This window comes from Maniola hyperantus, chromosome 18, assembly GCF_902806685.2.
Source record: "Maniola hyperantus chromosome 18, iAphHyp1.2, whole genome shotgun sequence".
Taxonomy (NCBI): Eukaryota; Metazoa; Arthropoda; class Insecta; order Lepidoptera; family Nymphalidae; genus Maniola; species Maniola hyperantus.
In genome coordinates, this window is record NC_048553.1 from 7,897,554 (window position 1) to 7,924,867 (window position 27,314).

The 27,314-nt window shown below is 38.6% G+C and overlaps 1 protein-coding gene and 1 long non-coding RNA gene across 10 annotated transcripts in view; one reads left to right on the forward strand and one right to left on the reverse strand.

Annotated features, from left to right (window-relative positions):
• Window positions 1-27,314, reverse strand: part of LOC117990456 (serine/threonine-protein phosphatase 2A 56 kDa regulatory subunit gamma isoform-like) — a 65,953-nt gene that overhangs the window by 31,245 nt on the left and 7,394 nt on the right. For 3 of the 9 annotated variants that reach the window (XR_011237795.1, XM_069504531.1, XM_069504530.1), the window contains exon 1: window positions 1,764-2,197. Coding sequence is in view for 8 of the 9 variants with exons in the window: in XM_069504531.1 (XP_069360632.1) it covers window positions 1,764-2,130 (367 nt within the window). In the remaining variant the exon portion in view is untranslated. Of the gene's footprint in view, window positions 1-1,763; window positions 2,198-11,810; window positions 11,986-18,125; window positions 19,081-19,176; window positions 21,805-27,314 lie in introns of those variants that run through there. The other 6 variants (XM_069504534.1, XM_069504532.1, XM_069504535.1 and 3 more) reach the window with 6 other exon arrangements.
• LOC138403573 (uncharacterized) lies at window positions 22,758-24,615 on the forward strand. The gene is made up of 4 exons (XR_011237831.1): window positions 22,758-23,109; window positions 23,285-23,483; window positions 23,983-24,029; window positions 24,557-24,615. It is a non-coding gene; the product is annotated as an uncharacterized lncRNA (long non-coding RNA).

Genomic DNA, 27,314 nt, shown 5'->3' on the forward strand with positions numbered 1-27,314 from the left:
GCTAGAGAGTATGGGATCGCGCCCGCTGGCCGTCCCGTAGGACGCACCCGCTCCTACCTGGGCCGTAGACTGACTCCCAGATACCAATTTGGAATACCTATTTTTTTTAAATAAAAAAATCAAAGATTTTGTGACCTTTTCTTCCACTCTACTTTGTCTGCATGCGTCGCCTCTTAGATATTATATAACGATATGGATTATGTAAAAACAATATTTTTAATTATTTCATTTTAACTCTTTGAAAAATACTCCGATTCCCAACCTTAAAATGACATTATTGAAAGTTGAAACTACTGATTTCTAGAACGTATTGATTCCCAAGCCCGTGCAAAGCCAAAGACTAAATTAGTCAGTCCGTAACTATCCACGTCCAATGTCCTTACCAGAGTGAACTATAGGTACATAAGTACTAATATTATAAATGCGAAAGTGTATCTATCTAGTATCTGACACCTTTTCAATTTTCATGGATCACAAAATCTATCTTGACTAAACTTAATTTTCGGATTTATTCCTTTACTTGTGCGATAAGACCTACAGTACGTACCAAATTTTATGATTCACAGACAACAAAGTGATCCTATAAGGGTTCCTTTTAAGGCACGGAACAATTAATATGGATAACTACGGGATTTTTAACAATACTACGCTCACGTGGACGCAGTCGCAGACAAAAGCTAGTTTGCTATAAAATATAACTAGTTACTCTACTATGATATGACTAATATTTGTTTAATCAATTCATATCGTAAGTGGTTTATAAAAGCACCTATACCTATATTGGCGATTAGCAACTTTGATATATGGTCCTTTTCAGGGTTCCGTACCTCAAAAGGAAAATATATAGCCAATATCACTCAGGAATAATGTAGCTTTCTACTGGTGAAAGAATTTTCAAAAACGGTTCAGTAGTTCCAGAGATTACTTCCTACAAACTTACAAACCAACTCTACCTCTTTATAATATTAGTAAGTATAGATTAGTATACGCGTAGATTATGATCTAAGTTCAAACAGTGAAAGACACTATTATGATCTCAATTCTTGGGTGCTTCTGCTCAGTATTCATGTTAACATGTCAGATAAGAACAAAGCAATTTCCCCGTTCCAAATATTAATATCTAGGTTATGTAATATTATGTGCCAGAATAGGTATCAAACATCATACTCGTATGGATGTGACAGGGCGAAAGGACGTCACATTCTATTTCCCATAACCTATATCATTCGTACGTAGCTATAAGCGTAGGTACTAAGCGCCGGCTTCTGAATATAATGGGTCGATATGTTACTAGCATGGACAATGTTGCAACGACTATTTAGTACTTTTTTAGTGAGTAAGCAAGGTGTAAGGGCATAGCGTCCATTTTTCTATAACTATTAGGTATAACCGATCACTGGTAGGTCGATATATTTCTGCGGCATTTTAATATGTGCTTCGCTATAGGGAATTTCCAAATTTCAAGAAGTCCAAACTAAGCACAACGAGAAATATTGTATGCCTGCTTCACACACTTCAAGGCCGCTTAGGCGTAGACGACATCTAAGTCATTCAACGTGCATGGTCGATAAAAGCCAGAGACAGGCGTCTACGTTACTGGAAACATATAAACGATAGTGTTCCTTTTCAATCATAATACTTGTTATTGTTACATTTCTTTCGTCGTAACAACCTATATTTATAGACCACGACTGTTGAGATCCCCGAGCAGATATACCTACAGCACCGGTTGCATGGGATATTTTGATAGCACGAAGACGAACCTTTGAGCAGCGGCAGCTGCACCATCAAGCTCTCTTTATCGTTGGAAATTGGCGGCCGTTCGGGTGAGACGGCGGCGGTGGCGACGGAGTTGACAGGAAGCGGCGGCGAGCGCGCGTCCGGCGGGGAGGGCGCCTTCTGCTGCGGCCCCTGACCCTCCATGCCGAACAGCGCGAAACGGAACGCGCGCGCTACGTCAGATACACTCTCGGAGCGCTTGGTGCCCTGGTTGGCGACGAGGTCCAGCCCCGAGTGGAACGAAGGTGACTTGGGTATACCGAGTGGCGAGACGGCGCGTCGCGGCTTCGCCTCAGCGGCGGCGAACATAGCGCGTAAGGGCGCGCGCGCGGCCGGCCCGGCGTGGACCATCGCAGGCGGCGGCCGGCAGCGGCATCCGAGCGGGAGCCGGCGGCGCCGGGACCGGAGCGAGCTGCGGGGGCGGCCGGACTGCCGCGCGCCGCGCCGCCGGCAGCCGCGCCGCTGCGCGCGCACCCACCCCCCGACCGCCTCACACTTGCCATGCAACCTCTGTTACAAGTTATGTGACGCATTCGGAATGTAAAATCAGCTGTTTAATATAACGTCTAGGTATAAAAAACTATTGTATGTACAACTATTATATTTTGATAATATGATGGCAGTTGGCACTTAGCGTGTGGTTGGCGTTTTCATTTAAATTTTAAACCATTAATTTTCGTCTGTTTATACCTAGGCTGCTACACACGATCGTTCCTAAGAAAGATTGTAATTTGAAGTCTTTAATCCGGAAGCGCTTATCGTTCGCTGACCCAGAGGCATCTCTAACCCTTGTGGCGCCCGTGTGCAACCAGTACCCTGGCGTCCTCTAGTCTAGTAGGAGCAGGGTCAAAATGGAATACTAACAGTTATATTTTCAAACGGAAATTCGGATGCAAATGGTGCAATTTTTAATGATGATTTTAAATGATGACGGCGTCGGCCATAACACGAGCGCAGGGTCTTTGAGACTGAGAGCGCCGGCATCGACGCATCTTTGGAGGTGGCGCATTAGAGGGCGCTCGGCGCCCCCTTAGACCCGGCGCCCGTGTGCGCCGCACACCCTGCACCATAGGTAAAGACGCCTCTGCGCTGACCCCAGAGCTCATATCCATATTACCTACAATCTTTCTACGGCATGAGCATCGCTCTAGGTGTAGTTGATAAGAAAACATTTTACACTTATATACCTTCATAAACAGAGGTACATAATATGTATAAAGAAGCCATATGGAACTAAATAACAATTTTTTACAAGCTCTATAGTAACTATAGATATCTACCTATACCTACTTGAAAAGCACTAGAGAAACTTAAGACTTCAGAGGGGATATCGATGTACCTACTACCTACGCACTTCTAGTGCACTCGTGATTAATTGGAGAGAAAAGGCAATAGGGATCGATACACCTACATAAGAATGATATACAGTGTGGAGTGAAAACTTAAAAGTTACGGAAAAAATCTAAGCCGATAACACTTGAACTTAATACCAGAATCAGGTAGAATTGTGTGGGAATTACAAATCGTTATCACTACCTTAGTCCGAGACTGAAAACACTAACCTGGAAGTGGTACGATTTTGCACTACGTACAAAAAGATCTAGATAGGTATAAATATAGAGACCTAAGTATACCCTGTAAGTCCTACAACTTATTAACTATCCGTAACTTTACTATAAAAACTGAAGAAATTGAGTACACGATGTACAAGTTTTAAACGTGAAAGTTTCATAAAAGAATGAATAAAAAAATGAAGTTCATGTGACATTGTCACATAAAAAACTTAACCCCCAAGTCACCGCGGTATTCAGAACTTTCTGGCTATAAAAACCGGACCTGTAATACATATATGTATAATTATGATTCCCATTGAGTTAAATAAACTAGAATAATCAAACCTCGCACATGAAGCGTCAAAAAAACGCCAAAGAATTTGTGACGCTTGGTTTCGAATGGTTTCGACCCCGTCCGGGGTCCTTTTTCAAGGGTGTCAGGGTAACAGACAGGTAGGCAGACAAAAAGACACACTTGCACATTTAATATAAATGCGAAAGTGTGTCGAAAGTATTATACTAGTATACTAGTCGTGACTGGTCTCCTCTCTATCGCCGCAAGTTATTGATAGCCAGTAGGTCGATTTCGTAAAACCTGCACCAATCATTATTACAATCTCAATTGTTATGATTGGCTGAATTTGTGCTATTCTTGTTGCAACAATGCATTGTAGCCAATAGTGAGCCAGCGTCATTTTACCGCAATCGAGCAGCTGACTGGTCTATTCAGTCAGCTTATCAGCTATTTTGCGGGATATCTGTCCCCCTTAGCGCGAAAGTTGTGACAATCACATAGATGAATCTCAATTGGGTGTGATTGGGTAAGTTTGTATTTTTGCTGCGATAATGCTTTAACCAATAGCAAAAGAGTGTCAGCCAATCAGAGGTGATTGCGATCGTCACACTGCTGTAGCCAGAGTGAACTACCAGATGGTGTAGCCAGAGTTAACTATCAAATTACGGCAATCGACCTGCTGGCTCTAGTAACATGACAACTCCCCAATCACACCCCAACAAGGCGGATAATTTACCAAGAATCACTGAGGTTCAAAGTTTTGTTTGGGTGTATCTACGGGGAAACTGATCAAAGGGGAACATTCCTGCGGCAGACGCATTCACTTCCCCCTTGATTAAACCATCGATCGCCCATAGGCTTGAAATGTCCTGACTCATGTTAAAAAGTCCTTGATGAATAGGTATCACCCTTTTAAAGAATCCTATACACCTCAGGACCTTGACATTGGTGCATGTAACCTTAAACTGAATTGACAGTAGTAGGTACTAAATCTGAAAACGACCTTTTCGGAGTGACTTTAGTGAATTCGATAAACTAAAGTTCGAATAAAGTTCTGACGGTTTCTTAGTAAGTAGTAGTAGTTTCGGAGTACCAGTCTGTCGTCGGCGAGCAGAGTAAAAGTGGCGAATGCTCTTGAGCCGCATAACGCCTATCGCCACGACCGTTCTACCAACATTCTAAGCAACTGTGGAATTCTCGAAGAGATTTTACAAAAAGTTCCTAAGCTCTTATTCTATCTTCAGAGATTGATTCGCAATTTGATCAAGAATATGAAAAATGCAACCAAAAATCTGTGGATACTTTGGCTACACGGTCGAAGCCGGTTGCAGGCTGAAGATAGATTAGGTGCACAAAGTAAAACTAGTGCAGCCTAGTGTAAAGTACGCTTTATGGTGTGCGTGTTTCTGATAAGTCACCCCACGAATTACTATCGTTTGAATACAGCTAACCCTTACGTAGGAAATCGTTATGCAGATGATGTATGCAACTTTATATGCATATTAGGTATTTATCATCTTTATCAGTCAAGGCCTTAACAAATTAGGTACTTAGAAAACAATTGAACGAAAGGGGAACTACAACGTTTTACATAAACAACACAGAGAGGTTGAATTCTCTGTGATAAACAAACAACAAATTAGTTTATTATACATTGTTTTATATCTCTTTCTTAAAAACAGCATAGTTATATTAATTACTAGCTCATGCTCGTGACTTCGTCCGCGTGGACTCACAAATTTCAAACCCCTATTTTACCCCCTCAGAGATTGAATTTTCAAAAATCCTTTCTTAGCGGAAGCCTACGTCATAATAGCTATCCATACCAAATTTCAACCCGATCCATCCAGTAGTTTGCGATGCGTTGCGTTGCTAGATCAGTTAATAAGTCAGTCAATCAGCTTTTACTTTTATACATAAATATAGATTAAAAGAATAAAGAACTGCATTAGAAGGAAGTTAACTATGGAAGTTTTTCTAATAGACGTGTTAATAATTCGCATATAGACGAAAAAAGCAGAGAACCGGAATAAATGCTATAAAAAACCGTTATCCATAAAATACTGATATTTCTTATATCGTCGCATCGATGAACTTGCCAAACGATGCATGCCAGTGGACTTTTGATGATTGAAAGGATCGAATAATTTAAAGCTACGGCGAGTCGAACTGAGTAGTCAAGTATCCAATAATAACCGGTTATTAGGAAAACAGAATCGCATATCGGAAATACATTAATAAATAATCTTAACTGATTTTGTACAATGATAACCCACATACCTTGGTAGATAATTTAGTTCATACGTACCGTGCAACTATTGTAAAACTATATAATATTTAATATTATAAAATATAGGAAAGTGTGTTTGTCTGTCTGTCTGCTAGCGTTTCACGGCTCATTCGTTCAACGGATTTAGATGAAATTTGGTACAGAGATAGCTTGCATCCTGGGGACGGACATAGGCTACTTTTTATCCCGGAAAATTAAAGAGTTCCCACGAGATTTTAGAAAACCTAAATCCATGCGGACAAAGTCGCGGGAGTCATCTAGTAGATATATATTAGATATAAGTATAGTAGATATAAGGAGCAGATGCGCCCTGATCAAACATTATCATCATCATCATTATTATCGTCAACCGATAGACGTCCAATGCTGGAGATAGGGCTCCTGTAAAGACTTCACTCCACACGCCACATTCTTGCAAAGCCTCGCTGCGACTAGTTTTATGACGTCTGTCCCCCTAATCATAGTGAGGGGTATTGAGAATACGTATATCTTGTTTGTGCTGTACCTTGAATATATCAGTCCGTTTATCTATTATATTCGAAGTTATGTGCGTTTTAATTAATTAAATATCACTTGCTTTCACGGCGAAGGAAAACATCGTGAGGAAACCTGCATGCCTGAGAGTTCTCCATAATGTTCTCAAAGGTGTGTGAAGTCTCCAATCCGCACATGGCCAGCGTGGTAAACTATGGCCAAAACCCTTCTCACTCTGAGAGGAGTGGAAAAGAAAAGGAAAAGCTGACTGACTGACTGATCTACCAACGCATAGCGTGGCATAGCTCAAACTACTGGACGGATCGGGCTGAAATTTGGCATACAGATAACTGTTATGACGTAGACATTTGATAAGAAAGGATTTTTGAAAATTCAATCCCTAAAGGGGTAAAACAGAGGTTTAAAATTTGTATAGTCCACGCGGACGAAGTCGCGGGCATAGGCTAGTCTTATTATATGTATGTATAGCTGCATATCGGCATTTTAGCGATGTCAAACAAAGGATGAGGTCCGGCCCCGTCCGATTAAGATAACAAGCTGTAATTCGACTCCTGTGGCTAAATTAACGCTCCGTAATGATTTAATTCATGGAACAATCCCTAACCAGCTAGCAATTGGCTACTCGAGGTATCCAACCAATAATTGTATTAGTTGGAAACGTGACAGAGAAAGAGCCAGCGCGTGCCAGACCTTCCATATTTTATAAAAGCTGGAAGTTTCTCTGCGTATTGTCCCCAACACTGGGATTCCTGGGATTGAGTGTTGGGGACAATACGTTGGTTTGAATCACGATGGCTTTGGGAGATAAAGGTGTAAAAATCTGACGTCAAAGTAAGTTTAATTTTTTTATATTTTCTTCAGAATAGTATTAGAAATCACGTCATGCATTGCCAGACACTTAGTTCACTGCATATTGTCCCCAACAACGCAGATAAACTTTCAGCTTTTATAAAATAACAAGGGTCTGGCACGCGCTGGCTCTTAGTGTATGATAATTATAACAATAATTCAATTTTTAATGAATTAGAAAGAACGATAAAATAAATACAAACTTTAAATAAGCTACACATTTACATTTCTGTAGTTAATATCTTAATCTGGTGATAAAAGAGCTGGCTAACTTTTGCGCAAAGGATCAGCTTGACTGTCCAGCGCGGGCCATGATTTGTGATTAGCTTTAAGTTTTATTGTAACATTTTCATAATTTAAAAAACAATGATTAAAACAATTGTATAATATAAATAAAAACTTGTACCTAATAATAATTGCGGTTGAGACGTTCGCGTAGCGCTGTTAAACAACAAGTAAGGTCAGACCGCAATTAGGATAAAAGATATAATTAGCCTCTCAGCGAAATTAGCTTTGTTAGATGACTTCATTTATGAGACAGTAATACAGAAGTTAGGTTACTTGTGGTTAAAAAACCCAACAGCCAAACGCAAGAAAAAAAAAGTGTCACCAGTATTAAATTAGGCACTGCATCCGATCCAGAATCCGAGAATTTTCGACTTGAAGTAGCCACTATTTGTATGAGGAGTTGCGCACTAGAGCCGAATTTCGTTTTCCGAAGCGGGAATTTCGTTTTCCGTTTTCCTCATACAAAAGCTTCCATGGTATGCCTACTAAGCACGAGTCTCCTGTCACAATGAGAATGGTTTGGCTACCACAATGACCAAGTGCGTATTGGTAGACTGCACACACCTTTGAGAACATTAAGGAGTTCTCTGGCATGCAGGTTTCCTCACTAAATTTTCCTAAAGCAAGTGAAATTTAAAACGCACATAACATTTCAAGCAATTAAAATGTACCTACACAGACAAAAAAAAAGCGTTTTCTGCCTTCATTTTAAATAGGTAAACATCTACCAGATTAGTTTTGTTAGCTACTGTATTTAATAAGTTTTAGCTCTGCGTTAAATTAAGTGCTTCTCAAGCATCCTATACCATATATACGGTACCAAGAAAACCCTTCTGCTCTTCACAAAAACTAGAGTTCCAAGATTAATGGTGACAGAGGAACTTAGATTGGACGGAACGGAATATTTATTGCCCAGTGAATAAACTGTATTGGCACAGCTACCGTCTGGAATAGACTTTCCAACTTGTTTTCGCTCTGACAATTCGATATTTACCGGATTATTCATAAGTTCATCAATAATGCACAGAAATAGTTCTCTATATACTCATTCATACCATAGCAGGCACATCCGACAATTATTAATTGTACTGAAATTAATTGTAACTGAATTCACGCTAATGAAGTTGCGGGCATCATTTAGTAGGGTTATATTTTAGCGGTTATGGCAATCTATAATATAATCGGTAAAGTTTTGGCGACAATCGCCATCGATGCAAATCAATACCGAGCGTGTTGAGTTCGCGTGTCCAAACACAATCCACTTGAAACATTTTTGTCGAAGTAGCAAGTACTAAATTTTGCAAGAAATCTTGAAATCTGCTTGAAACTTTGCCCTTAGGTATTAAGTTCTTCTGTAAAATAAATGTATAGATATATAGTACGCGACAGGTCGAGATGCCAATCGGGGTGGGGACGGGGTGTCCACACAGCCCCCGCGCTAATTCGGTTCATACCCCGATTGCCACCTCAGCCTGTCTCGTACTCGACGTAAAATGTATGTCGATATTATAAGATTCCAAATTGACAGTTCAATAGTAATGCTATTCACTTTTTCATGTTCTTTATATTGACACGTTCTATGTGGAAGACACTAATTTTAGAGCTGATAATTTTATCATCATCATCAACTCATCGCCATCATTACTGAATTATGAGAAAGGTTTGGCCTTAGTCCACCACGCCGGCCAAGTGCGGATTAACAGACTTGACAAACCTTTGAGAACATTACGGGGAACTCTCAAGCGATAATTTTATATTCATATTCTAGCTGCCCCAGCGAACTTCGTACCGCCAAACAGTCGAATCTTTTTCAGGAAATTTTTAAATTTTTCTCTTCGTAATAACCATCCCCGTACTTCAAGGAATACTATGAAAAAATTATTAGCGAAATCGGTTCAACTGTTCTCGAGATTTGCGATCAGCATTCATTTTTATATATAGAGATTTACTTGTCTCCAAGAAGCAAGTGCTCATTCAACTAAAGGAATCAGAATAACCCTGTTAGTATTTAGAGAAACAAAGAATTTGTGAAGTGAGCATGAAACATCAAATAGCATTCTGAATAGCAAAGGAAGCGGAACCAAGCGCAGAACGGGACGCCGGAAAAGGCGGGACTGTTGACAATAGCGACGCGACGGCCGTACACGTGCCACTAATTAAAGAGGAACCGGGGATTTTTTAGTTTTCAAAGATAAAGTACCAGGTTAAAAAAACCATTCAAGTGCGAGTCGGACAAGAATTCGGAATGTACCCATCGTACAAGAATTAATATCACTTTTTATTTCTTTTTAGGGTTCCGTACCGTCCGTTCTGTTGCTTTGTTTAAATACGAGTAGTTCCGTTTCCTCTACAATTCAACGCCATATCCGTGACGGTATCATAGAGCAACGAGAGTCTGGCTAACGAAAGAAGAGACTGGAAAAGCGCGGCAAGTTTAAAAGTATTAGTATGACAGACCTGTAATAAGTAATAACCTAATTTGATACTTTACTCTTTAGAATTACTTATTTTTATTTCTGTTCTATCAAATTAGGTTATTCCAGGTCTGTCATACTAATTTCAGAGCTGATGTTTTCTTTTTAAATCTGGCGAGCTTTACCAGTCTCTTCTTTTGTTAGCCAGACTCATGTGATTATATCTGCCTCGTTGGTCTAGATTAGCATGTTCGACTGCAGATGACGAGGTCCTGGTCCAAAAAATACTTAGGTATTGGGTTTTTCTGTTAAGAAAGTCCCAATACCTAAGTATTTTTTGAACTGTCAGAAGTTTGCTGTTGAAGCTGTAGGTACGTCACATATTTCAGTCACTCAGTTTTTAGGCTTCCGTACCTCAAAAGGAAAAACGGAACCCTTATAGGATCACTTTGTTGTCTGTCTGTCAAGAAACCTACAGGGTACTTCCCGCTGACCTACAATCATGAAATTTGGTTCTTATAGCTGACATTTGGGGAAAAATCTGAAAACCGTGAATTTGTGGTTACACCACACAAAAAAAAATTGTGGTCATGAACTAATAATTAGTATTTTCAATTTTCTAAGTAAGATAACAATATCAAGTGGGGTATCATATGAAAGGTCTTCACTTGTGGTTTCTAAAACAGATTTTTATTTATTTTTATGTATCTAGCTTTTGAATTTATCTTGCAAAATGTCGAGAAATACGACTGTAGTACGGAACCCTCATTGCGCGAGCCTGACTCGCACTTGGCCGGTTTTTTTATCACTTATATAAATGTATGCAGAGATTTCGTCACTTTCTACACACATTTTATTTATTGTACGTTTGTTCTAATTAAATTGCTAATGACAAGAACCCTCTGACGCGCTTGTCCCGGTTTAATTTTTACATAGGTATCTCCTATTGTTTTAATGTCGCTTTTCTGACACTACAAACGTTTTCATTTGTAACTCGTAATTAGACTAACGCCGGCCTTATACAGGCAGCTTGAAGCAGTCAGGATTGCCTGCCTCAAGCTGCGACTGCATAGTGAACTACACACTTCTATTTGCTTACCTAAATACAAGCGGAAAAATCCGATCGCATTATTATCGCAAGAATACTCCTACCATTGTAATTAATGGAAAAGGAAATGAGCAATGGGTAAGAGGATGGGGAGGAATAGGTACGATGCAGATAGAGAGAGAGGGAGAGAGAGGGGGAGAGAGGGGGGAGAGAGAGGAGGGGAAAGAGAGGAGGAGAGATCTTGGTGTACAATTTTATGATCGCAATCACCTTTGATTGGGTAACACTCTTTGGCTGATATTTTAATTCACAACTTCTGACTAAGTGCGAGTCTTTAGGCTCTTTACTGCATCCGATCCAAAATCCAAATCCAAGAATTTTCGATCCGAATTACTTGTAGTGCCTCTCACAGTACCTTTACTATTTGAATAAAGGATTGCACCCTTGATTCCAAATTTCGTTTTCTGACTTCAGATCGGATGCTGTGCGTAGAAGGCTGAGGTATATTAGCGTATAGTACGCGACAAATCGAGATCACAATCGGGGTGGGGACGCCCCGCACACTGGCACAGCCCCCGCGTGCGGGCGAGCACGGGTGACGTGAGGGTGCGCGGGGCGTGCTATTGCCATCTCCACCTGACGCGAACTACACTTTGACTTTGCTCAGATTTAAGATATGGTTAAAACGAGACAGTGTTATAGCTCTCACATAAATCTGTCTCGTTTTAACTCTTAACTAAAGTTAGAACTCTGAGTCAAAGTCAGAGTGCGCTCTATAGATCACATCTTAAGCGCTTACCTTTAATAGGCGGTAGTTTGACGAGCTCTAGATTCTGGTTGTGCACACTAAAGCGACTGGAGCCGTGTCTGCGCGGCTGGCCGTTCCAGCCGGGGGGTCGCGGCCCGTCGACGGCTTTTAGGATGGCCGCAGGTGGCGGCGGCCGCGTGCCCAAGGCGGGCCTCTCTGAACGACTCTGCAACAAGAAAACAGTCAATTAAGACTAACGTCTAGTGACAAAACGCGACGCGAATAGGTATTTTCAAAAAAAAATTATAATAATATGTAGGTATAATAATTTAAAAAAAATACTTTCCAGCCGAAATAACCTAGGTTACCTAGGTACTCTATTTTTATGTTAAAAAATTGAAAAATTTGTCATCTACGCATTGAGAGTTGAGACGTAATTATTCGCTTTCTGTACAAGCGTGACGTTAATACATAATTAATTATGTTAAAAATAGATAAAAATCATGATTTTTTTTAAATTATTCTCCTTAATAATGAATTGTAGCCCCATAAACTACCACTGTACAAAAATCACATCACACAATCATTTTATTAAGACCCAATAATTAAACGAAATGAATTAAGGTAAATGACATCTATATTATTTTATTATTATTGTTAAGTATAAATCAGGTTTATCGACGCAAAGCATCGAATGCGTGGTAGGTAGCAGAATGCTCATGAATTATTAATTTGGTCGCAATCGCAAGTAGAAATCGATTCAGAGCATCTAATACAATCCTCAATTTTTTAACACGAGTAGACTATGAATATGGGCCGTTACTGTCGTCTCAATTTCAGCCTAAAGCTTATATCACACTATGGGATATAAATTTTATTATAGTCCGGTTAATATTGGCGTTCCCAACATTCGTACCAATTTTTACAATGTTGGAAACGCCAATATCCCGTAGTTCGAAATAATCTTTATATTTACGTTAAACATATGTAGGTAGGCAGGAATATCACCGACTCTAAAGTTAGAGCCAAATTCGTTTAGGTATGAGTGTGTAAAATAAAGATTAATAAAGTACTAAGCGAAGCAAGCTGGATAACAAAAACCTTTTAGTAGATAACTTAATTATTTTATGGTCGATTGTCGAAACTTTGTAATGGAAATCAGTCTTTATTCCTTGATTATACAGTGTGTCCACCTAGTGAAGGGTCTTCCAACGCTGCGTCTTCCAGTGCGAGGTCGCAATTCCAGCACCTTGAGACCCCAACGTCTACCGGTTTTACGAACTATGTGCCCTGCCCATTGCCACTTCAGCTTCGCAACCGCTTGAGCTATGTCGGTTACTCTAGTTCTCCTACGGATCTCTTCATTTCTGATTTGATCACGTAGAGAAACTCCAAGCATAGCTTATAGGAAGAACACGGCGGCGTCTAAATAAAGTATCCTAATAAAGATTTGACAAATTATATCAAATATAACCCGTAGGGGATTTGACTCCTAGTCGGCAGTCGAGAAAATAAATAAGAACAAAAGCTATAAATAGCTTTAGCCTTCGCAAGTTCTAACAAATAATAATAATTAATGGTGATTAGTCTGCGTACCTACGAGAATCCTTGGGAGTTGCGTAGCGAAACAGGATCGCTATTATGATTCGCCTTTGATACCTAGCTTAAACTAGACGTAATCGGATTTGTATCGACTTTGGCAGTGTCGGAGTAGCTACTGAAAGGAAATTAAGTTAGAGAGGGTAGCTTAATCGTCCGGATTCTCCTGGGTGGATCCAAGTTTGAAGGATGCCCGGTGTAAGTACGTTTTAAACTTCCAGCTTAGCCTGGCGACTTCGTCCGCGTGCACTACACAAATTTCAAAAATCCTTTCTTACGTCATAATAGCTATCTGCATGCCAAATCCGTCCAGTAGTTTGAGCTGTGCGTTAATAGATAAGTAAGTCAGTCAGTCAGTCAGTCACCTTTTCTTTTTATAAATTTTATATTTATAAGCATAGTACGCGACAGGTCGAAATGGCAATCGGGGTATGAGGCGGAGAAACGCCCCACACACCCGCACCTCATCCGCGCTCTCCCGCACTGGGTTACCACGGGGTACTATAAGTAAGTATCTACGTGTAATTTATTTATACAAAGCAGTTATCATAGCCTATGCCCATCATGGAATAATGTACCTTTCAAGTAGGTAAAAGAGTTTTTAGGGTGGATTCTGGATCTGCCATTTTTTTCATAGAAACCAACTAATGATACTGCTAATATCTACAGAGTAGTCTCGTGGTGTCCGGTTAATTGGTTGAAAAAAAAAGTGAAAACCACTTTGCCCAAGACATAGACGCCAGAAACGGATTATTGATTTTTTTGCCCGCTTGTCGGTGCCGCCAGCGTTGCAGCACGCTATATTTTTATGCTGATGCAAGCGAACCACACCTTCGTATTTAGAAGGGCCTAATTCGGCTCTCTGATTTACACTGGAATTCATAGTCAACATAGGGACTTCTTGTAAGGTATTAAGGTTGAATATGATACAAGAAGCTGTGATAGCCTAGTGACCCTAGTGGTTAGGACGTCCGCCTCGTAATCGGAAGTCGGGTTTTCAATCCCGGGCACACACCTCTAACTTTTCGGAGTTATGTGCGTTTTAAGTAAAAACATCGTGAGGAAACCTGCATGCCTGATGAGAGTTCATAATGTTCTCAAAGGTGTGTGGATTATGACCAAAACCCCTCCACTCTGACAGAAGACCCAAGCTCTGTAGTGAGCCGATGATGGGTTGATCATGATGATGATAATGATGATGATGATGATACATGTCGTCTGATTAAAGAAGCCCCTATCTTCACTATGAATTCCAGTGTAAGTGGTAAGTAGTTAAAAAATTATTAATTTTTTTTATACTTCCATAATTTAATATTTTATTCCATAATGTATCAGTTAGACATTACAGTACAAGTACAAACGCTTCGATCTATTTTTGTAAGCAAAACTTATCATATCGCTTTCTTCCGTTCCGGTAAAGAAGTTCTTTTATGAAAAATAAAAAGAGCATTCATCTATGGATAAATCTCCAATTCAATCTTATATCGCTCTCTAAGAATATTTTCTTCAGACAAGAGGCTTTACACACAAAAGCTGTATAGTTATTTAAAATCAATAAAATGTCAAAGTATCGAAAAAATCTAGGGTGGCGCGAAATAGAGATAGCTACGACGAAATTGCAAGCATAAACTAGTGAGTCAATAAAACGCTACGAAATATTGATTCCAATTGTGTATTACGCCATAATTATTATTATAATGTTATTGTATAATAATCCATACTAGTCCATACTAATATTATAAATACGAAAGTGTGTCCGTTTGTCTATCTGGTCTGTCTGCTAGCTTTTCACGGCCCAGCAGCTTAACCGATTTTGATGAATTTTGGCACAGAGTTACATCTTACATCCCGGGGAAGGACATAGGCTACATTTTGTCCCGGAAAATCAAAGCGTTCCCACGGGATGCTTAAAGGACCATCCGTTTAGCCGATTTATATGAAAGGTACAGAGATAGCTTGCATCACGAAAATTGATATACATATTTAAGCAACTTCTATCCCGTAAAATCAAAGATTTCCCACGGGATTAAAAAAAAAACGAATCCAAGCCCACGAAGCCGCGAGCATCCTCTAGTAGGTTATATATTTCCGGCAACACGTACGAACCTACCTTTTCTTAATCAATAAGTGAGTAAATTCCACTCGCATCGAAAGATATCAAGAAACAAGTATATGTACGTATAATATAATGGCAGGCCGTTACTAATGTGTGAAGGACGTTTGTGGCGAGACAAATACGTAACTCGATATTATGGTTATTTTCAATGTAGATATGATTATTTAGATAGATAGATATATTATAAAAAACATGTTTATTTTTTATTTTTCTCGAATCACTCGTAACATTTAATAATTTATGCATTATATTTCAAAATGATTTCAAAGGGGTTTGTTTATTCTACAATGGATACAGTTTTACCTAAAGTGTGTATGTTTAAAAGATTTAGACTCTTTTTCTCTTAAATTATTCTCTAGATTTAAAGATATAAACTTTGAATGAATAGGCTACTTGACTCATATCTAATTTCGTCCAATAAATGATTATTTATTATAGTATTTTGCTTAAGACAACGAAATATATCAATAACAATTATTAAAAACGCAGGATGGATATATAAATCCAATTTAAAAAAATACAGTTTTTATTTTTATTTGAAACTCAGAAAACGCTGTCAGCCATGATGTGACGTCATTAAATATGTAAACAAACAAATGTCATCCGTATTGACTAACGTAGTATCCATATATATAAAATTTCAAGTCCTCCTGACTAACTTATATATCAACGCACAGCCTAAACATCTAAACAGCTGGTCCTAGATACATGAAATTTGGTGGGTGTGTTCTTTGTAGGTAAAGAGAAGGTATCCACTAGGAAAGGATTTTTTGAAATTCCACTCCTGAGTGGGTTAAATGGGGGTTTGAAATTTATGAAGTCCACGCGGGCGAAGTCACGAGCATAAGCTAGTTTTTATATATTTCTCACTAATAACATAGTAAACGTAAAAAATTATCGTTTTCTCTTTATAAATTGAATAAGTTATTAAGTAAGACTTACAACAAAGTGATCTTTGCAAAAATAAATTTGGGTTGCAGTCGTTAGTGATATAGGATTCGATCCCTTTAAGCAAGTCTTCGCGTGTTACGTATATTTATTTCACTGGGCACTCTAATCCACAACTTTCCTGTGGTCTTTATCGATGCGTTTTTACATTCTCGGATGATACAATAACGATAATTACTATATTTTTCATGTAAACTAGTATAGAAGTCATGTTTATTAAACTTTGGGAGGTTATGCTGTTGTTTACAAATGCATGACGTCAGAGCATAGATAATCTATCGGCCAAACATGGCCGACAGTGTTTTCACCTGTCTAAGAAAAATATATTTTTAAATTAAAGTTTTACGGTTTTTAGGGCGCAAAAAAATATAGTGTTAATTTTTTTGATCTAATAGGACAAATATTAACCATTTAAGACCAACTTAAAAAAAGTGTCAACTAGCCTATTGTGCGTTCTTAAATTATTGTATCTTTATTATTAAAAAATTTGGTATCTCTATAATATGATATTAATAAATAATGACCTCGATGTCTGAAGAATACTTACAGATACCTATATATTAATTAAATATGTACTCTCATAGTTTTCATTGGGTTTTCTCCTTCGTGTCCTCTATAAATGTGGTATAATAACACGATGACATTCCCGAATATAGGTACCTATTACATCAAGAAACCTTCATTTCATTCCTTTCATTCATATAGAGTCTGTAGTTATCGTCAGACTTGAGAACGCCTACTGCTTCCACCTTCGTCATATAGTACCTATTTGTCTCTTTACATTGACAGTTGTTATTTCTTCTATTGTGACTGTTAAGTGTGAGCTCAATTTGAAAGATTCCAGTAGTGAGCGTCTACCAAAAGTTTTCACCTATTGTTTTTTTACACTTGCTTAAATGAATTTAGGTTAGGTGGCCCTAAGAGGCCCAGAATAGAGACTTGAGAAGAAATTCAAGGGAGGCCTTTGCCATGTCTTGGGATAGGCAAGCTAATTTAGATTAGATTAGACTTGCTTAGAAGTGATGTAATGGACATCATATAACCGACTTGCAAGACGGATTCTGGAAGGAGATTATTTTTGGACCTATAGTCTGCGACAGGTTGAGATGGCAATTGGGGTATAAAGCGGGGGACGCCCCGCACATCCGCACGTCATGCCGCTATCCCGCATCGGGTTAGCGCGGGGGCTGTGCGGGTGTGCGGGGCGTCCCCACCCCGATTGCCATCTCGACCTGTCGCGTACTAAACTTACTGTCAGACGAGTGGCACTTTGTCGACTGCAGGGGTGCCTGCTGCTGTCGTTGCGTGTCAACAGTCACCAGCACGACTACGGCAGCCGCCAACACGCGAACGACGACAGCAGTCAGTAAGCACACTTCATCATGATCAACCCATCCCGCTCACAACCGAGGACGGGTCTCCTCTCAGAATGAGAAGGGATTAGGCTATAGTCCGCTACGCTGGCCAAGTGCAGATTGGCAGACTTCACACACCTTTGGGAACATTATGGAGAGCTCTCAGTCATGCAGGTTTCCTCGGGATGTTTTCCTTCACCGCTAAAGCAAGTGATATTTAATTGCTTAAAACGCACATAACTTCGAAAAGTTAGAGGTGCTTGCTCGGGATCGAACCCCCGACGACGTAAGCATACTTACATTGTGTAAAATACTAGTTACATTGAACGTCACAAAACAATGGCTTACCATGACGAGTGGTCGGTCAACGGAGCGTCTCTTTTGAAACACCGGCACCGTCGACAGAGAGTGTCGGCTCATACTGGCCGAGGCAGTTGACGCCAACATTTTCACCACACTTTCAGAACTTTAACACAGTCAAACCTCTCCAAACGATGTTCTTCACTTATTCATAAACACACCTAATTCGATATAGTGTTGTTGCTATTTGTAATACGGTAGAAGAGAACGTGTTGTCGAATAATTATGAACCGGGGCGGCGCGATCGGAAGCTCACAATTCGCATGAGCCATTGTTCGGACACAAACTTTCTTCACAAATGAGTCACATGAACTGACTGGAAGTTTAGGCAACTGGGTGTTCAGACGGACACTAAAAGAATTATAACGATCGCCTCATATAAAATTAGATTACACGGTGGACGGATAATAGCGTCACCGCGCGTTACTGGAGTCGCCGGTGGTTTTGGGCTACGTAAATCTTGATATAAGCTTGCTTGTATGGATTCGTTTTATTGGGACAACCAGACTGTGGCTTTATGATCTAAAACTATAAGTATCTATATCTACATATATATAAAACGAAAAGGTGATTGACTGACTGATCTATCAACGCACAGCTCAAACTACTGGACGGATCGCGCTGAAGGGCATGCAGATAGAGCTATTATGACGTAGGCATCCGCTAAGAAAGGATATTTGAAAATTCTACCCCTAAGGGGGTGAAATAGGGGTTTAAAATTTTTGTAGTCCACGCGGACGAAGTCGCGAGCATAAGCTAGTCTAAATACATAAAAGGATTGACTGACTGACTGATCTATCAACGCACAGCTCTACAACTACTGGACGGATCGGGCTGAAATTTGGCATGCAGATAGCTTTTATGACGTAGGCATCCGCTAAGAAAGGATTTTTGAAAATTCTACCCTTAAGGGGGTGAATAGGGGTTTGAAATTTGTGTAGTCCACGCGGACGAAGTCGCGAGCATAAGCTAGTTTATTTATATGAATAACCTTAACCTGTGTATATTTTATTTATAAAACATGTATGATAAGTTTTACCTTGTATTCAGCTACGAAGATGTTAATCTCATACTTATTTACTTGTATTAATGTACATACAGTTAAAAATACATTTGGTGGTGTGATTGCATGCATATTTAGATGTTAGCTACTTTTTTTTTACGATGTTAGTTTCTTAATTCCTTTTTAAATTTATTGTTTGATCGATAAAATAAGTCAAACTCAGCGAACTGATTGTTATAAGTACGCACCAAGCGTGGAATTATAGAATTTCGAGCATAATTTGAGTTAGATTTGGGAACATTTATAAAGCGGTAACCGTGTCTGTTTTATTGGTACTTCTTGACGCCCCAAATACTCAACGGATTTCAACGTTTGGCACCAAGTTTAAGACATTACCTCGATAAAGACAGAACACTAATTATCCATTTTGCATGTTGAGTTAGCCTGTATGAGAGTATGCACTGATATAAAATATCTCTCAACAGCTATACTCACGTATTTAGTCGACGTTAGCCCGACTAGTTTCGAACCCATCTGGGGTCCTTTGTCAAGGAAGTCAGTTCGCGCACGCGTCGCGGTTAAGACTACGATGAAGATATTTTATATACCTAATGGAAATCACTCACCATAGTTTAAACGCTAAAATATGCATTGATAGTCTTAAGTTTATATAAGTTGTCATATAATAAGTAATTATTTTTTTGGTTACCGTTGGCTTCCTATTAAATTAAATTAAAATTAAATATCCCGCGTAAACAACTATAGCCTCCCAAACTAAAATCCAAATCGACATGTATGAGTCCACGAGCGAAACTAGTAAGTCATAAAATAATGCTACACATACAGACAACGTTTATTAACTCATATAATATATGAAGAGATAAATGAAACGTGAAGATTTGAGATCATAAAACATGAAAAATTTCAGTTTTATAGTAGAATTATCTCGATTATTTACAGCGTCAACACAGACTGACATCATTGTTATAAAAATTCGCTAGATATAGTTACTTAATTATAAAGTGTTAAGAGTTAAGATACCTACAAACAACAAGTTGTACCTAGTGGTTAGATAAATCTGTTTTTATGCGACATCTGCAATTCTGCATCGCACCGATTCGTATAGAAATCAAATCTTCGACTGCGTTGTTCCACCTATAGGTGGGGTCCGCTTTCCTACATTTTGCTGCCCACTTTGCCCGGTCTTGAGCATCCGATATTGAGTCTATTGGCTTTCAGGCCTGCGCTAACGACGTCCAACCAGCGCTTTCTTGGGCGGCCTTGGGATTTAGCTCCAGGGACGGCAATATTGAGACATCTATCAACGAACTAGTGGTAGATGCATATTTTGACGATTCTAAATTAGTTGTAAAAGTTTAATTAATTAAAAAATATATATTAAATTATTTATTACCGACGTAATTTAATGGTTTCCGGGCTACCTGACCGTCCCGCAGACGGGCCTCTTACAACTTATCAAGTTATCACTAATCGTCGATGTCACAGACACTGCGCCTACCGCGGATGTGATCAATTGCATCAACGATAACAGCTGATGTAAACAATGCCAGCCTTAGTACTCCCACAAATAACGGAAGTCCTAAATAAATAAACACATCTATTTGCAAATTCGGACCACGCGTTTTGGTGTAATCTCTTAATTCCCAATCTCAAAATATCGCAAATATGCGTCTACCCCGCGTCAGTCGCCCACGTGAAAGAGAAAGCAGTATTATCACGGCATTGCCAAGTATTATATACATATTTTGTAAATATGTATAATACTTGGATCATCAATTTATTAATTTATTATTTTCACTTTATCGCGGATTCATAAATAAGTCAAGAGCAACCATTTTTGATAGTTCTTTTAAATAAATTTAAGGTTTTCTTAGGAACTGCGAATTCGCTATTTGGATGAATATGCAGGTCGCTTAGTAGTAATATTATGTAACACGTCTATGTACTCATATTCAGCAAACAAACATTTGACATACGAGCTTGTAGTGTACTAACAAAATAATAATATGGATAGCTAAGAACTAAGAAATACATCATCTCCTACCGACTCTATAGTAGGTATGGCTACCTCGTATACTTGAAACACGTGCAGTCTAAACAAACTGAAAAACAAACAGACGAAACACAAGATTAGTTTAAAATAATTGACTTCACACGAGGCAAAACATTATTATTTACCCCGAAAACTAAACAACATAAATCTGATGAAGTTCAGTTCCAAAATAGCGATTGTCTTTCCCACACAGGTGCAGAAACAAAGCCCGAAAATATCGGTCATGATTTTACGGACAAAACCGGTCAAGTGCGAGTCGGACTCACACACGAAGGGTTCCGTACCATCGAACAAGGTATACCTAACACTTTTATGTAGAACACTGCAAGTTAATGACGGACTGCGGCATCTGTATGATTGTTTTCAATAGTGGGCCGGGAGGACGGGTTGAGATGATGATGATGATGGATACAATTCGTTTGAAATACTATATGGTCATTGGTCATATAAACGGAAATAGGTCAAACTACAGCCACAATATGATTGAAGCTAGAAATGGGGCGTGTTAATTGGCATTTTCATTAACCCGATGTTACCAACGTTATTCGCATGACGCGCCCTAAACAACCCTTCGCATAACAAACTGGACGAATTTGCTCTCGTCTATTTATAGAAGTTACAGAACCTTTGACCGACCCGATCAATTGGCATCAACATCATCGTGGAAAAAGACGCGATAAACACAAATTCCTAAAATAGTATTACTTAGGTAGGAGACAGATTACAATCATCGTGGAAAGAGACGCGATAAACACAAATACCTAAAATTGTAGGTATTACTTAGGTAGGAGACAGATTACTATCATCGTGGAAAGAGACACGATAAACACAAATACCTAAAATAGTAATTACTTAGGTAGGAAACAGATTACTATTTGGAAATACTACCTCTGCAGGTGGTTGATCTTTTTAGTCAAATGAGATTAATAATGCATAAATTTTGAGAACTCACTCGCCATTTTTGCTCTATGTGTCAAGTAACAACAAAAATACGGTTTATATAGACTTATGGCTAAAGTTGACACATAGAGCTAAAATGTCGAGTGAGTTCCCATAATGGAGGCGCACTATACTATCGTTTGATGATTATTTTATTCTTCGATAACTTTTAAAAGATTACAAAAGTAACAACAGCGCACTCCTCAGTGCTAAAATGCGTAAATTAAAAGATTTCTACTCGTATGTAAATATTTAGGATCGTGTAAATTTAATTATACTAGTGTAACTATAGGCGGTAGGTATCTACACTTTTACAGAAATATGGAAAACCACAGACACAGATATATCTCTTGGTTAATATTCAAAGTGCACCAGCTACGGTTGTATGGAAAGCGCTGGGGAGTGCGTTATTGGTTAAATAGTTACTTGCCCTAAACGCTCCGACACGTTTGCAGGAAAATATTTACCCAGTGCAACTCTGAAACTACATGAAATCAATCCGTTTAGTGGTCAGACTTGGAAGCGACAACAGGTCAAGTTAAGGTGGATAACAATGGATGACAACAGCAGGGCTATGCTGTATCTTTGAAAGTTTTCGTTAGACATTGAGTCCAGTTGGAAATCCATGAAATTTAGGTCACGTCATTTTCTATTCAGTATCGAACGCGTGGCTAACTAATTACGAATATCTAACATTTGGCAGTTGGCCAACATTAACATACTAGCGTATTTTATCGACTTTATATGGCTAAATTAAATATCTCTGCCTGACAGGAAGCGTAGTAGAAATGTAAGACTTTTTAATTTGTACGACTTATACTAGTTTTCAATTATTATCTATGGACATTTGACATTGACATTACGAGTTACGACCTAAATGTTTGTTTTGATAAACAAACTTATTTTAATTTTTAGCTGGTGTTTTCTTAATTCGATCTACAGTTTTGTTTTGAAAAGTAAGTGAAAAACATATTAATGTAGAATAACTATGACTATACTGTAGAATACCGGTATTCGTGAGTGATTTTGTTGTGTACAGTAGCATAATACCTAGTTAATATTAGTTCTTCAGCATAGAACTTGAATGTGAGTCATGAATTGCCCTTTTTAACTGACTTCTTGCCCTTATAGATGGCTACATACAACTAGAAGGGTGTCGGTCCGACAGTTCGAACTCTTAGTAGAGTTCGCAGACCCAACGCGACTTGTCCATACGCGCTTGAGGGCCGCTGGAGAACCGCTGTACGACAAACCTGGCAAACCGTTGCCCTCCAGCTAATCGCTGTTGGAGGTGTGTCCAAAGACCAAAACTGCCGAACATTGGCAAAGAGTGAGTTATTTTTACCTATTAGTATTCAAAAAACATGCTAGTCATTTCATAGGTACATTACAATACTGGATGTCATACTTACATCGCATGCTGCAGTTTATGTTATGTCACCTTACCTATAACATTAGATCCAAAAATTAACCACAAGTAACCTGTCTATTGTGAAATATAAATTTTTTGAATATCAATATCAATGTACGGGTTGTGTGTGAATTTGATGCACACATGCAGATAACCATAAGCTAATTAATCTTTGATATAAATATATGAAAAAAAAGCTGACTGACTGATCTATCAATGGTCAGCTTAAACTACTGGACGGATTGGGCTGAAATTTGGCATGCAGATGGCTAGTGTGATGTAGACATCCGCTAAGATTTTGGAAAATTCAATCCCTACGGGGGTGAACTAGGGGTTTATAATTTGTGTAGTCCACGCGGACGAAGTCGCAGGCATAAGCTAGTTAATTATAAAAACTAATTAGTTTTATTATTTTCAGGACGTACTTAATGCTCGAGACCAAGAACAAGAAGTTTAAAAGACAAAGTAAGTATTTAATTTATCATCATACATCCCTTCATATAGATAGATAGCACCTTCATTACTTCTGAGTAAGATTCTCAGTGTGAGATGACCTTGGCCAAGTGTTGATTGGTAGACTTCACACACCACAGAGAACATTATGGAGGCATGGCATACAGGTTTAGTTTCCTTAAGTTAGTGAAAAAAAACAACTTTACATTTAATAAGTTTATAATATTAAGATTATTGACAATTTTTTTTACATTATTAAATCCTTACTTAATATAAACATGAAAGCGCCTGTCAGTCTGTCTGCTAGCTGTTCACTGCCCACCCGTTTAACTGATTTTAACTAAATTTTGTACAGAGGTAGTTTGTGGCTACTTTTGGCCTCGGAAAATAAGAGTTCCAACAGGATTTTAAAAGTCTAAATCCAAGTGGACAAAGTAGCAGGCTTCATCTTGTTGTCATATTATACTTACATTGTAATTTTTTTTACTTTTGCGATTGCAAAATCTCATGTTACATAAAGTTCACCATTTTCATTTCAGTTCAGCAGGATGTGAACATGCCCAGCTGAGCATACCAGTTGGAGACATGGCGGCTAGCCATCGAGCAGCGGCATGCGGCGGCTCTCAATAGAATTGCTAACTGCAAGCAAACTGCAGCTCTAGTCTAGAGCAGCAAACTGAAGCTCTACAATAAGTGGCTGATGGGATGGGGTACCTATCCCAAATCAAAGACTAAATGCGTGTAGACTTTAGATTTGGAATTCAATCGGCATTTGTTAAGAAATCAAACCTGGGACTTCAGTTAAAGCAATCAGCATTTCCTTAAGAATCGAACCTGGGGCTTAAGGTCACAATTTACTCCTTGTTTAACTGGTACGGGTGGTGCCTTCTATTATACCATAAGGTTATATATTACATTATCCTATTACATACTTATGACTTATTAAATACTGTTACCTATGTCAAAATTTATAACTATAAATTATCAAAGTTAGAATATTAATTATTGTTATGATTGTTACTAGATTTTTTTTTAAAATAAAATTTAATTGTTTATTTCTTGCTTTTTGAATAAAAAAACACTCCTTAATAATAGGGTTGTATTCAAGAAATGACAAATTTGTTTTTGTACGATAAAAATTTATTTTTAGGGTTCAGTACTCAAAAGATAAAAACGGAGCTCTATTGATGTCATTCTGCTGTCTGTACGTCCGTTTGTCCGTCCGCATATTACAAACCTGAAATTTTGGTATTTGGTGTTGAACATTAACAAAATCGAATATTGAATTTGAAATTCAATTAAATTATTTACCAGGGGTTTACACATATGAAAAAGCGGCATGGAATTTTTCCAAACCCTAGCATGTGTGGTATCATTGTCTAGAACTCACTGAGTAGACTACAAATATATTATAAAAATCCTGTGGGAACTCTGATTTTCCAGGGTATAAAGTAGCCTATGTCCTTCCCAGGGATGTAAGCTATCTCTGTACCAAATTACGTTAAAATCGATTGAGCAGATGGGCCGTGAAAAGCTAGCAAACAGATAGACAGACAGACACATTCGCATTAATAATATTATGGATTATTTTTTTATCTTAAAAAATAAAGAAATGTAGCACCATCAAAGTTATCAGTTTAAGAATGAGATCTATAGAGCGCACGTTGACTTTGCTCAGACTTAAGACACTGTTAAAACGAGGCAGCGCTATATCGCTAGCATATATCTGTCTAACTTGAGTCAACATAGTCAAAGTACGCACTATAGATTTGAGCCTTAGACCATTTTTGTGGCAGCGTCTATCTCAAAAACCAAACAAAAGTTAGGAATGTGAAATTTCGGTATATTATATACTGAATTTAAACAGCAAAGATAGTAGACATCATATACAGTTAAGAATTATTAATTTCTACTAGGCCTTCTATGGCAGAGTCTACTATGTTGGTTACTCTGCTTCTTCAAAAGATCTCCTTAATTCCGATTTGATCACAGAGAGACACTGAGTGTCTCACAGAGAGTGGCATTACCACTTTTGCTTCACCATTTGCTGAACTATGTTGGTTACTCTGATCTTCATCCCTGAAATAATCAATATATAATAAACTTATACATAGAAAAAGACTAAGTCCTAGGACACACTAAACCACTGGGTTAGGTTCCTTTTATGATGTAGGTAGGTACACACATTTTTGGAAACTCCACCCCTCGCTGATTTTTAAAATTCTACTCGCGCGAAGCCGGGGTGGGTCAGCTAGTAGCTGCTATAGTAGGTACATACTGGAAGTATGTGATAGCTTAGTGGTTAAGACGGCTGCCTCCTACTCAGGAGGTCGGGGATTCGATTCTGGGCACACACCTAAACCTTTCAGAGTTATGTGCTTTTTAAGCAATTAAATATCACTTGCTTTAATGGTGAAGGAAAACATCGTGAGAAAACCTGCATGCCTGAGAGTTCTCCATATCCGCACATGGCCAGCGTGGTAGACAATGGGCAAACCCTTCTCACTCTGAGAGGAGACCCGTGGTCTGTAGTGAGACGGCGATGGGTTGATCATGATGATGATGATGATGATGTAATAGAATAATGTGCCACGAGCTAAGGAGACCTGTGACATACGTATAAACAAACTGACAGACAGACCGATAGCAGAATTACATTAATAAAGCTCCATTCTTAGCTGTAGCTTCCAGTAGCTTTAGCTGTGCGATGATACAGCTAAGCAGTTAGTCAGTCAGCTTTTCTTTTTATATATAATTAGAAGATAATATACTAATTAGTTTCATGTTATTAACTTACTTTTGCATAATTATTTTCCTTTCCCTTTGGGATGCAGGAAACTAAGTACTTAGTGAGTACTTCCCAAGCATTGAGGTTTGAGTGCATCGGTTACCTCAGACTTCGGCTAAAGGTGGGTTGGGACATTTTATTTAAAATAGATGCCCCCATTGGGGGCTGGTATGTTCCCCTTGCATAAACATGCAGAGCTGTCAGGATCTGAAACAAATATTAGTAAATTTTCATGTTAAATTATTAATTTCAATATTTTCCTAACTCCTCAATATACTAAATTGCAGAATTTTATTTTTATTTGTTACTAGATGGTGGATTTAGGTTTTTAACTAATCCCGTGGGAACTCTTTGATGTTCCGAGATAAAGAGTAGCCTATGTTCTTCCCCGGGATGTGCAAGCTAACTCTGTAGGTTCCAAATTTCATCAAAATCAATCATCTAATCAATATTAGTGTGGAAGTATGGATTTTGTACCCCAGAAAGTTGTAACAATAAAGAGAAAAAGA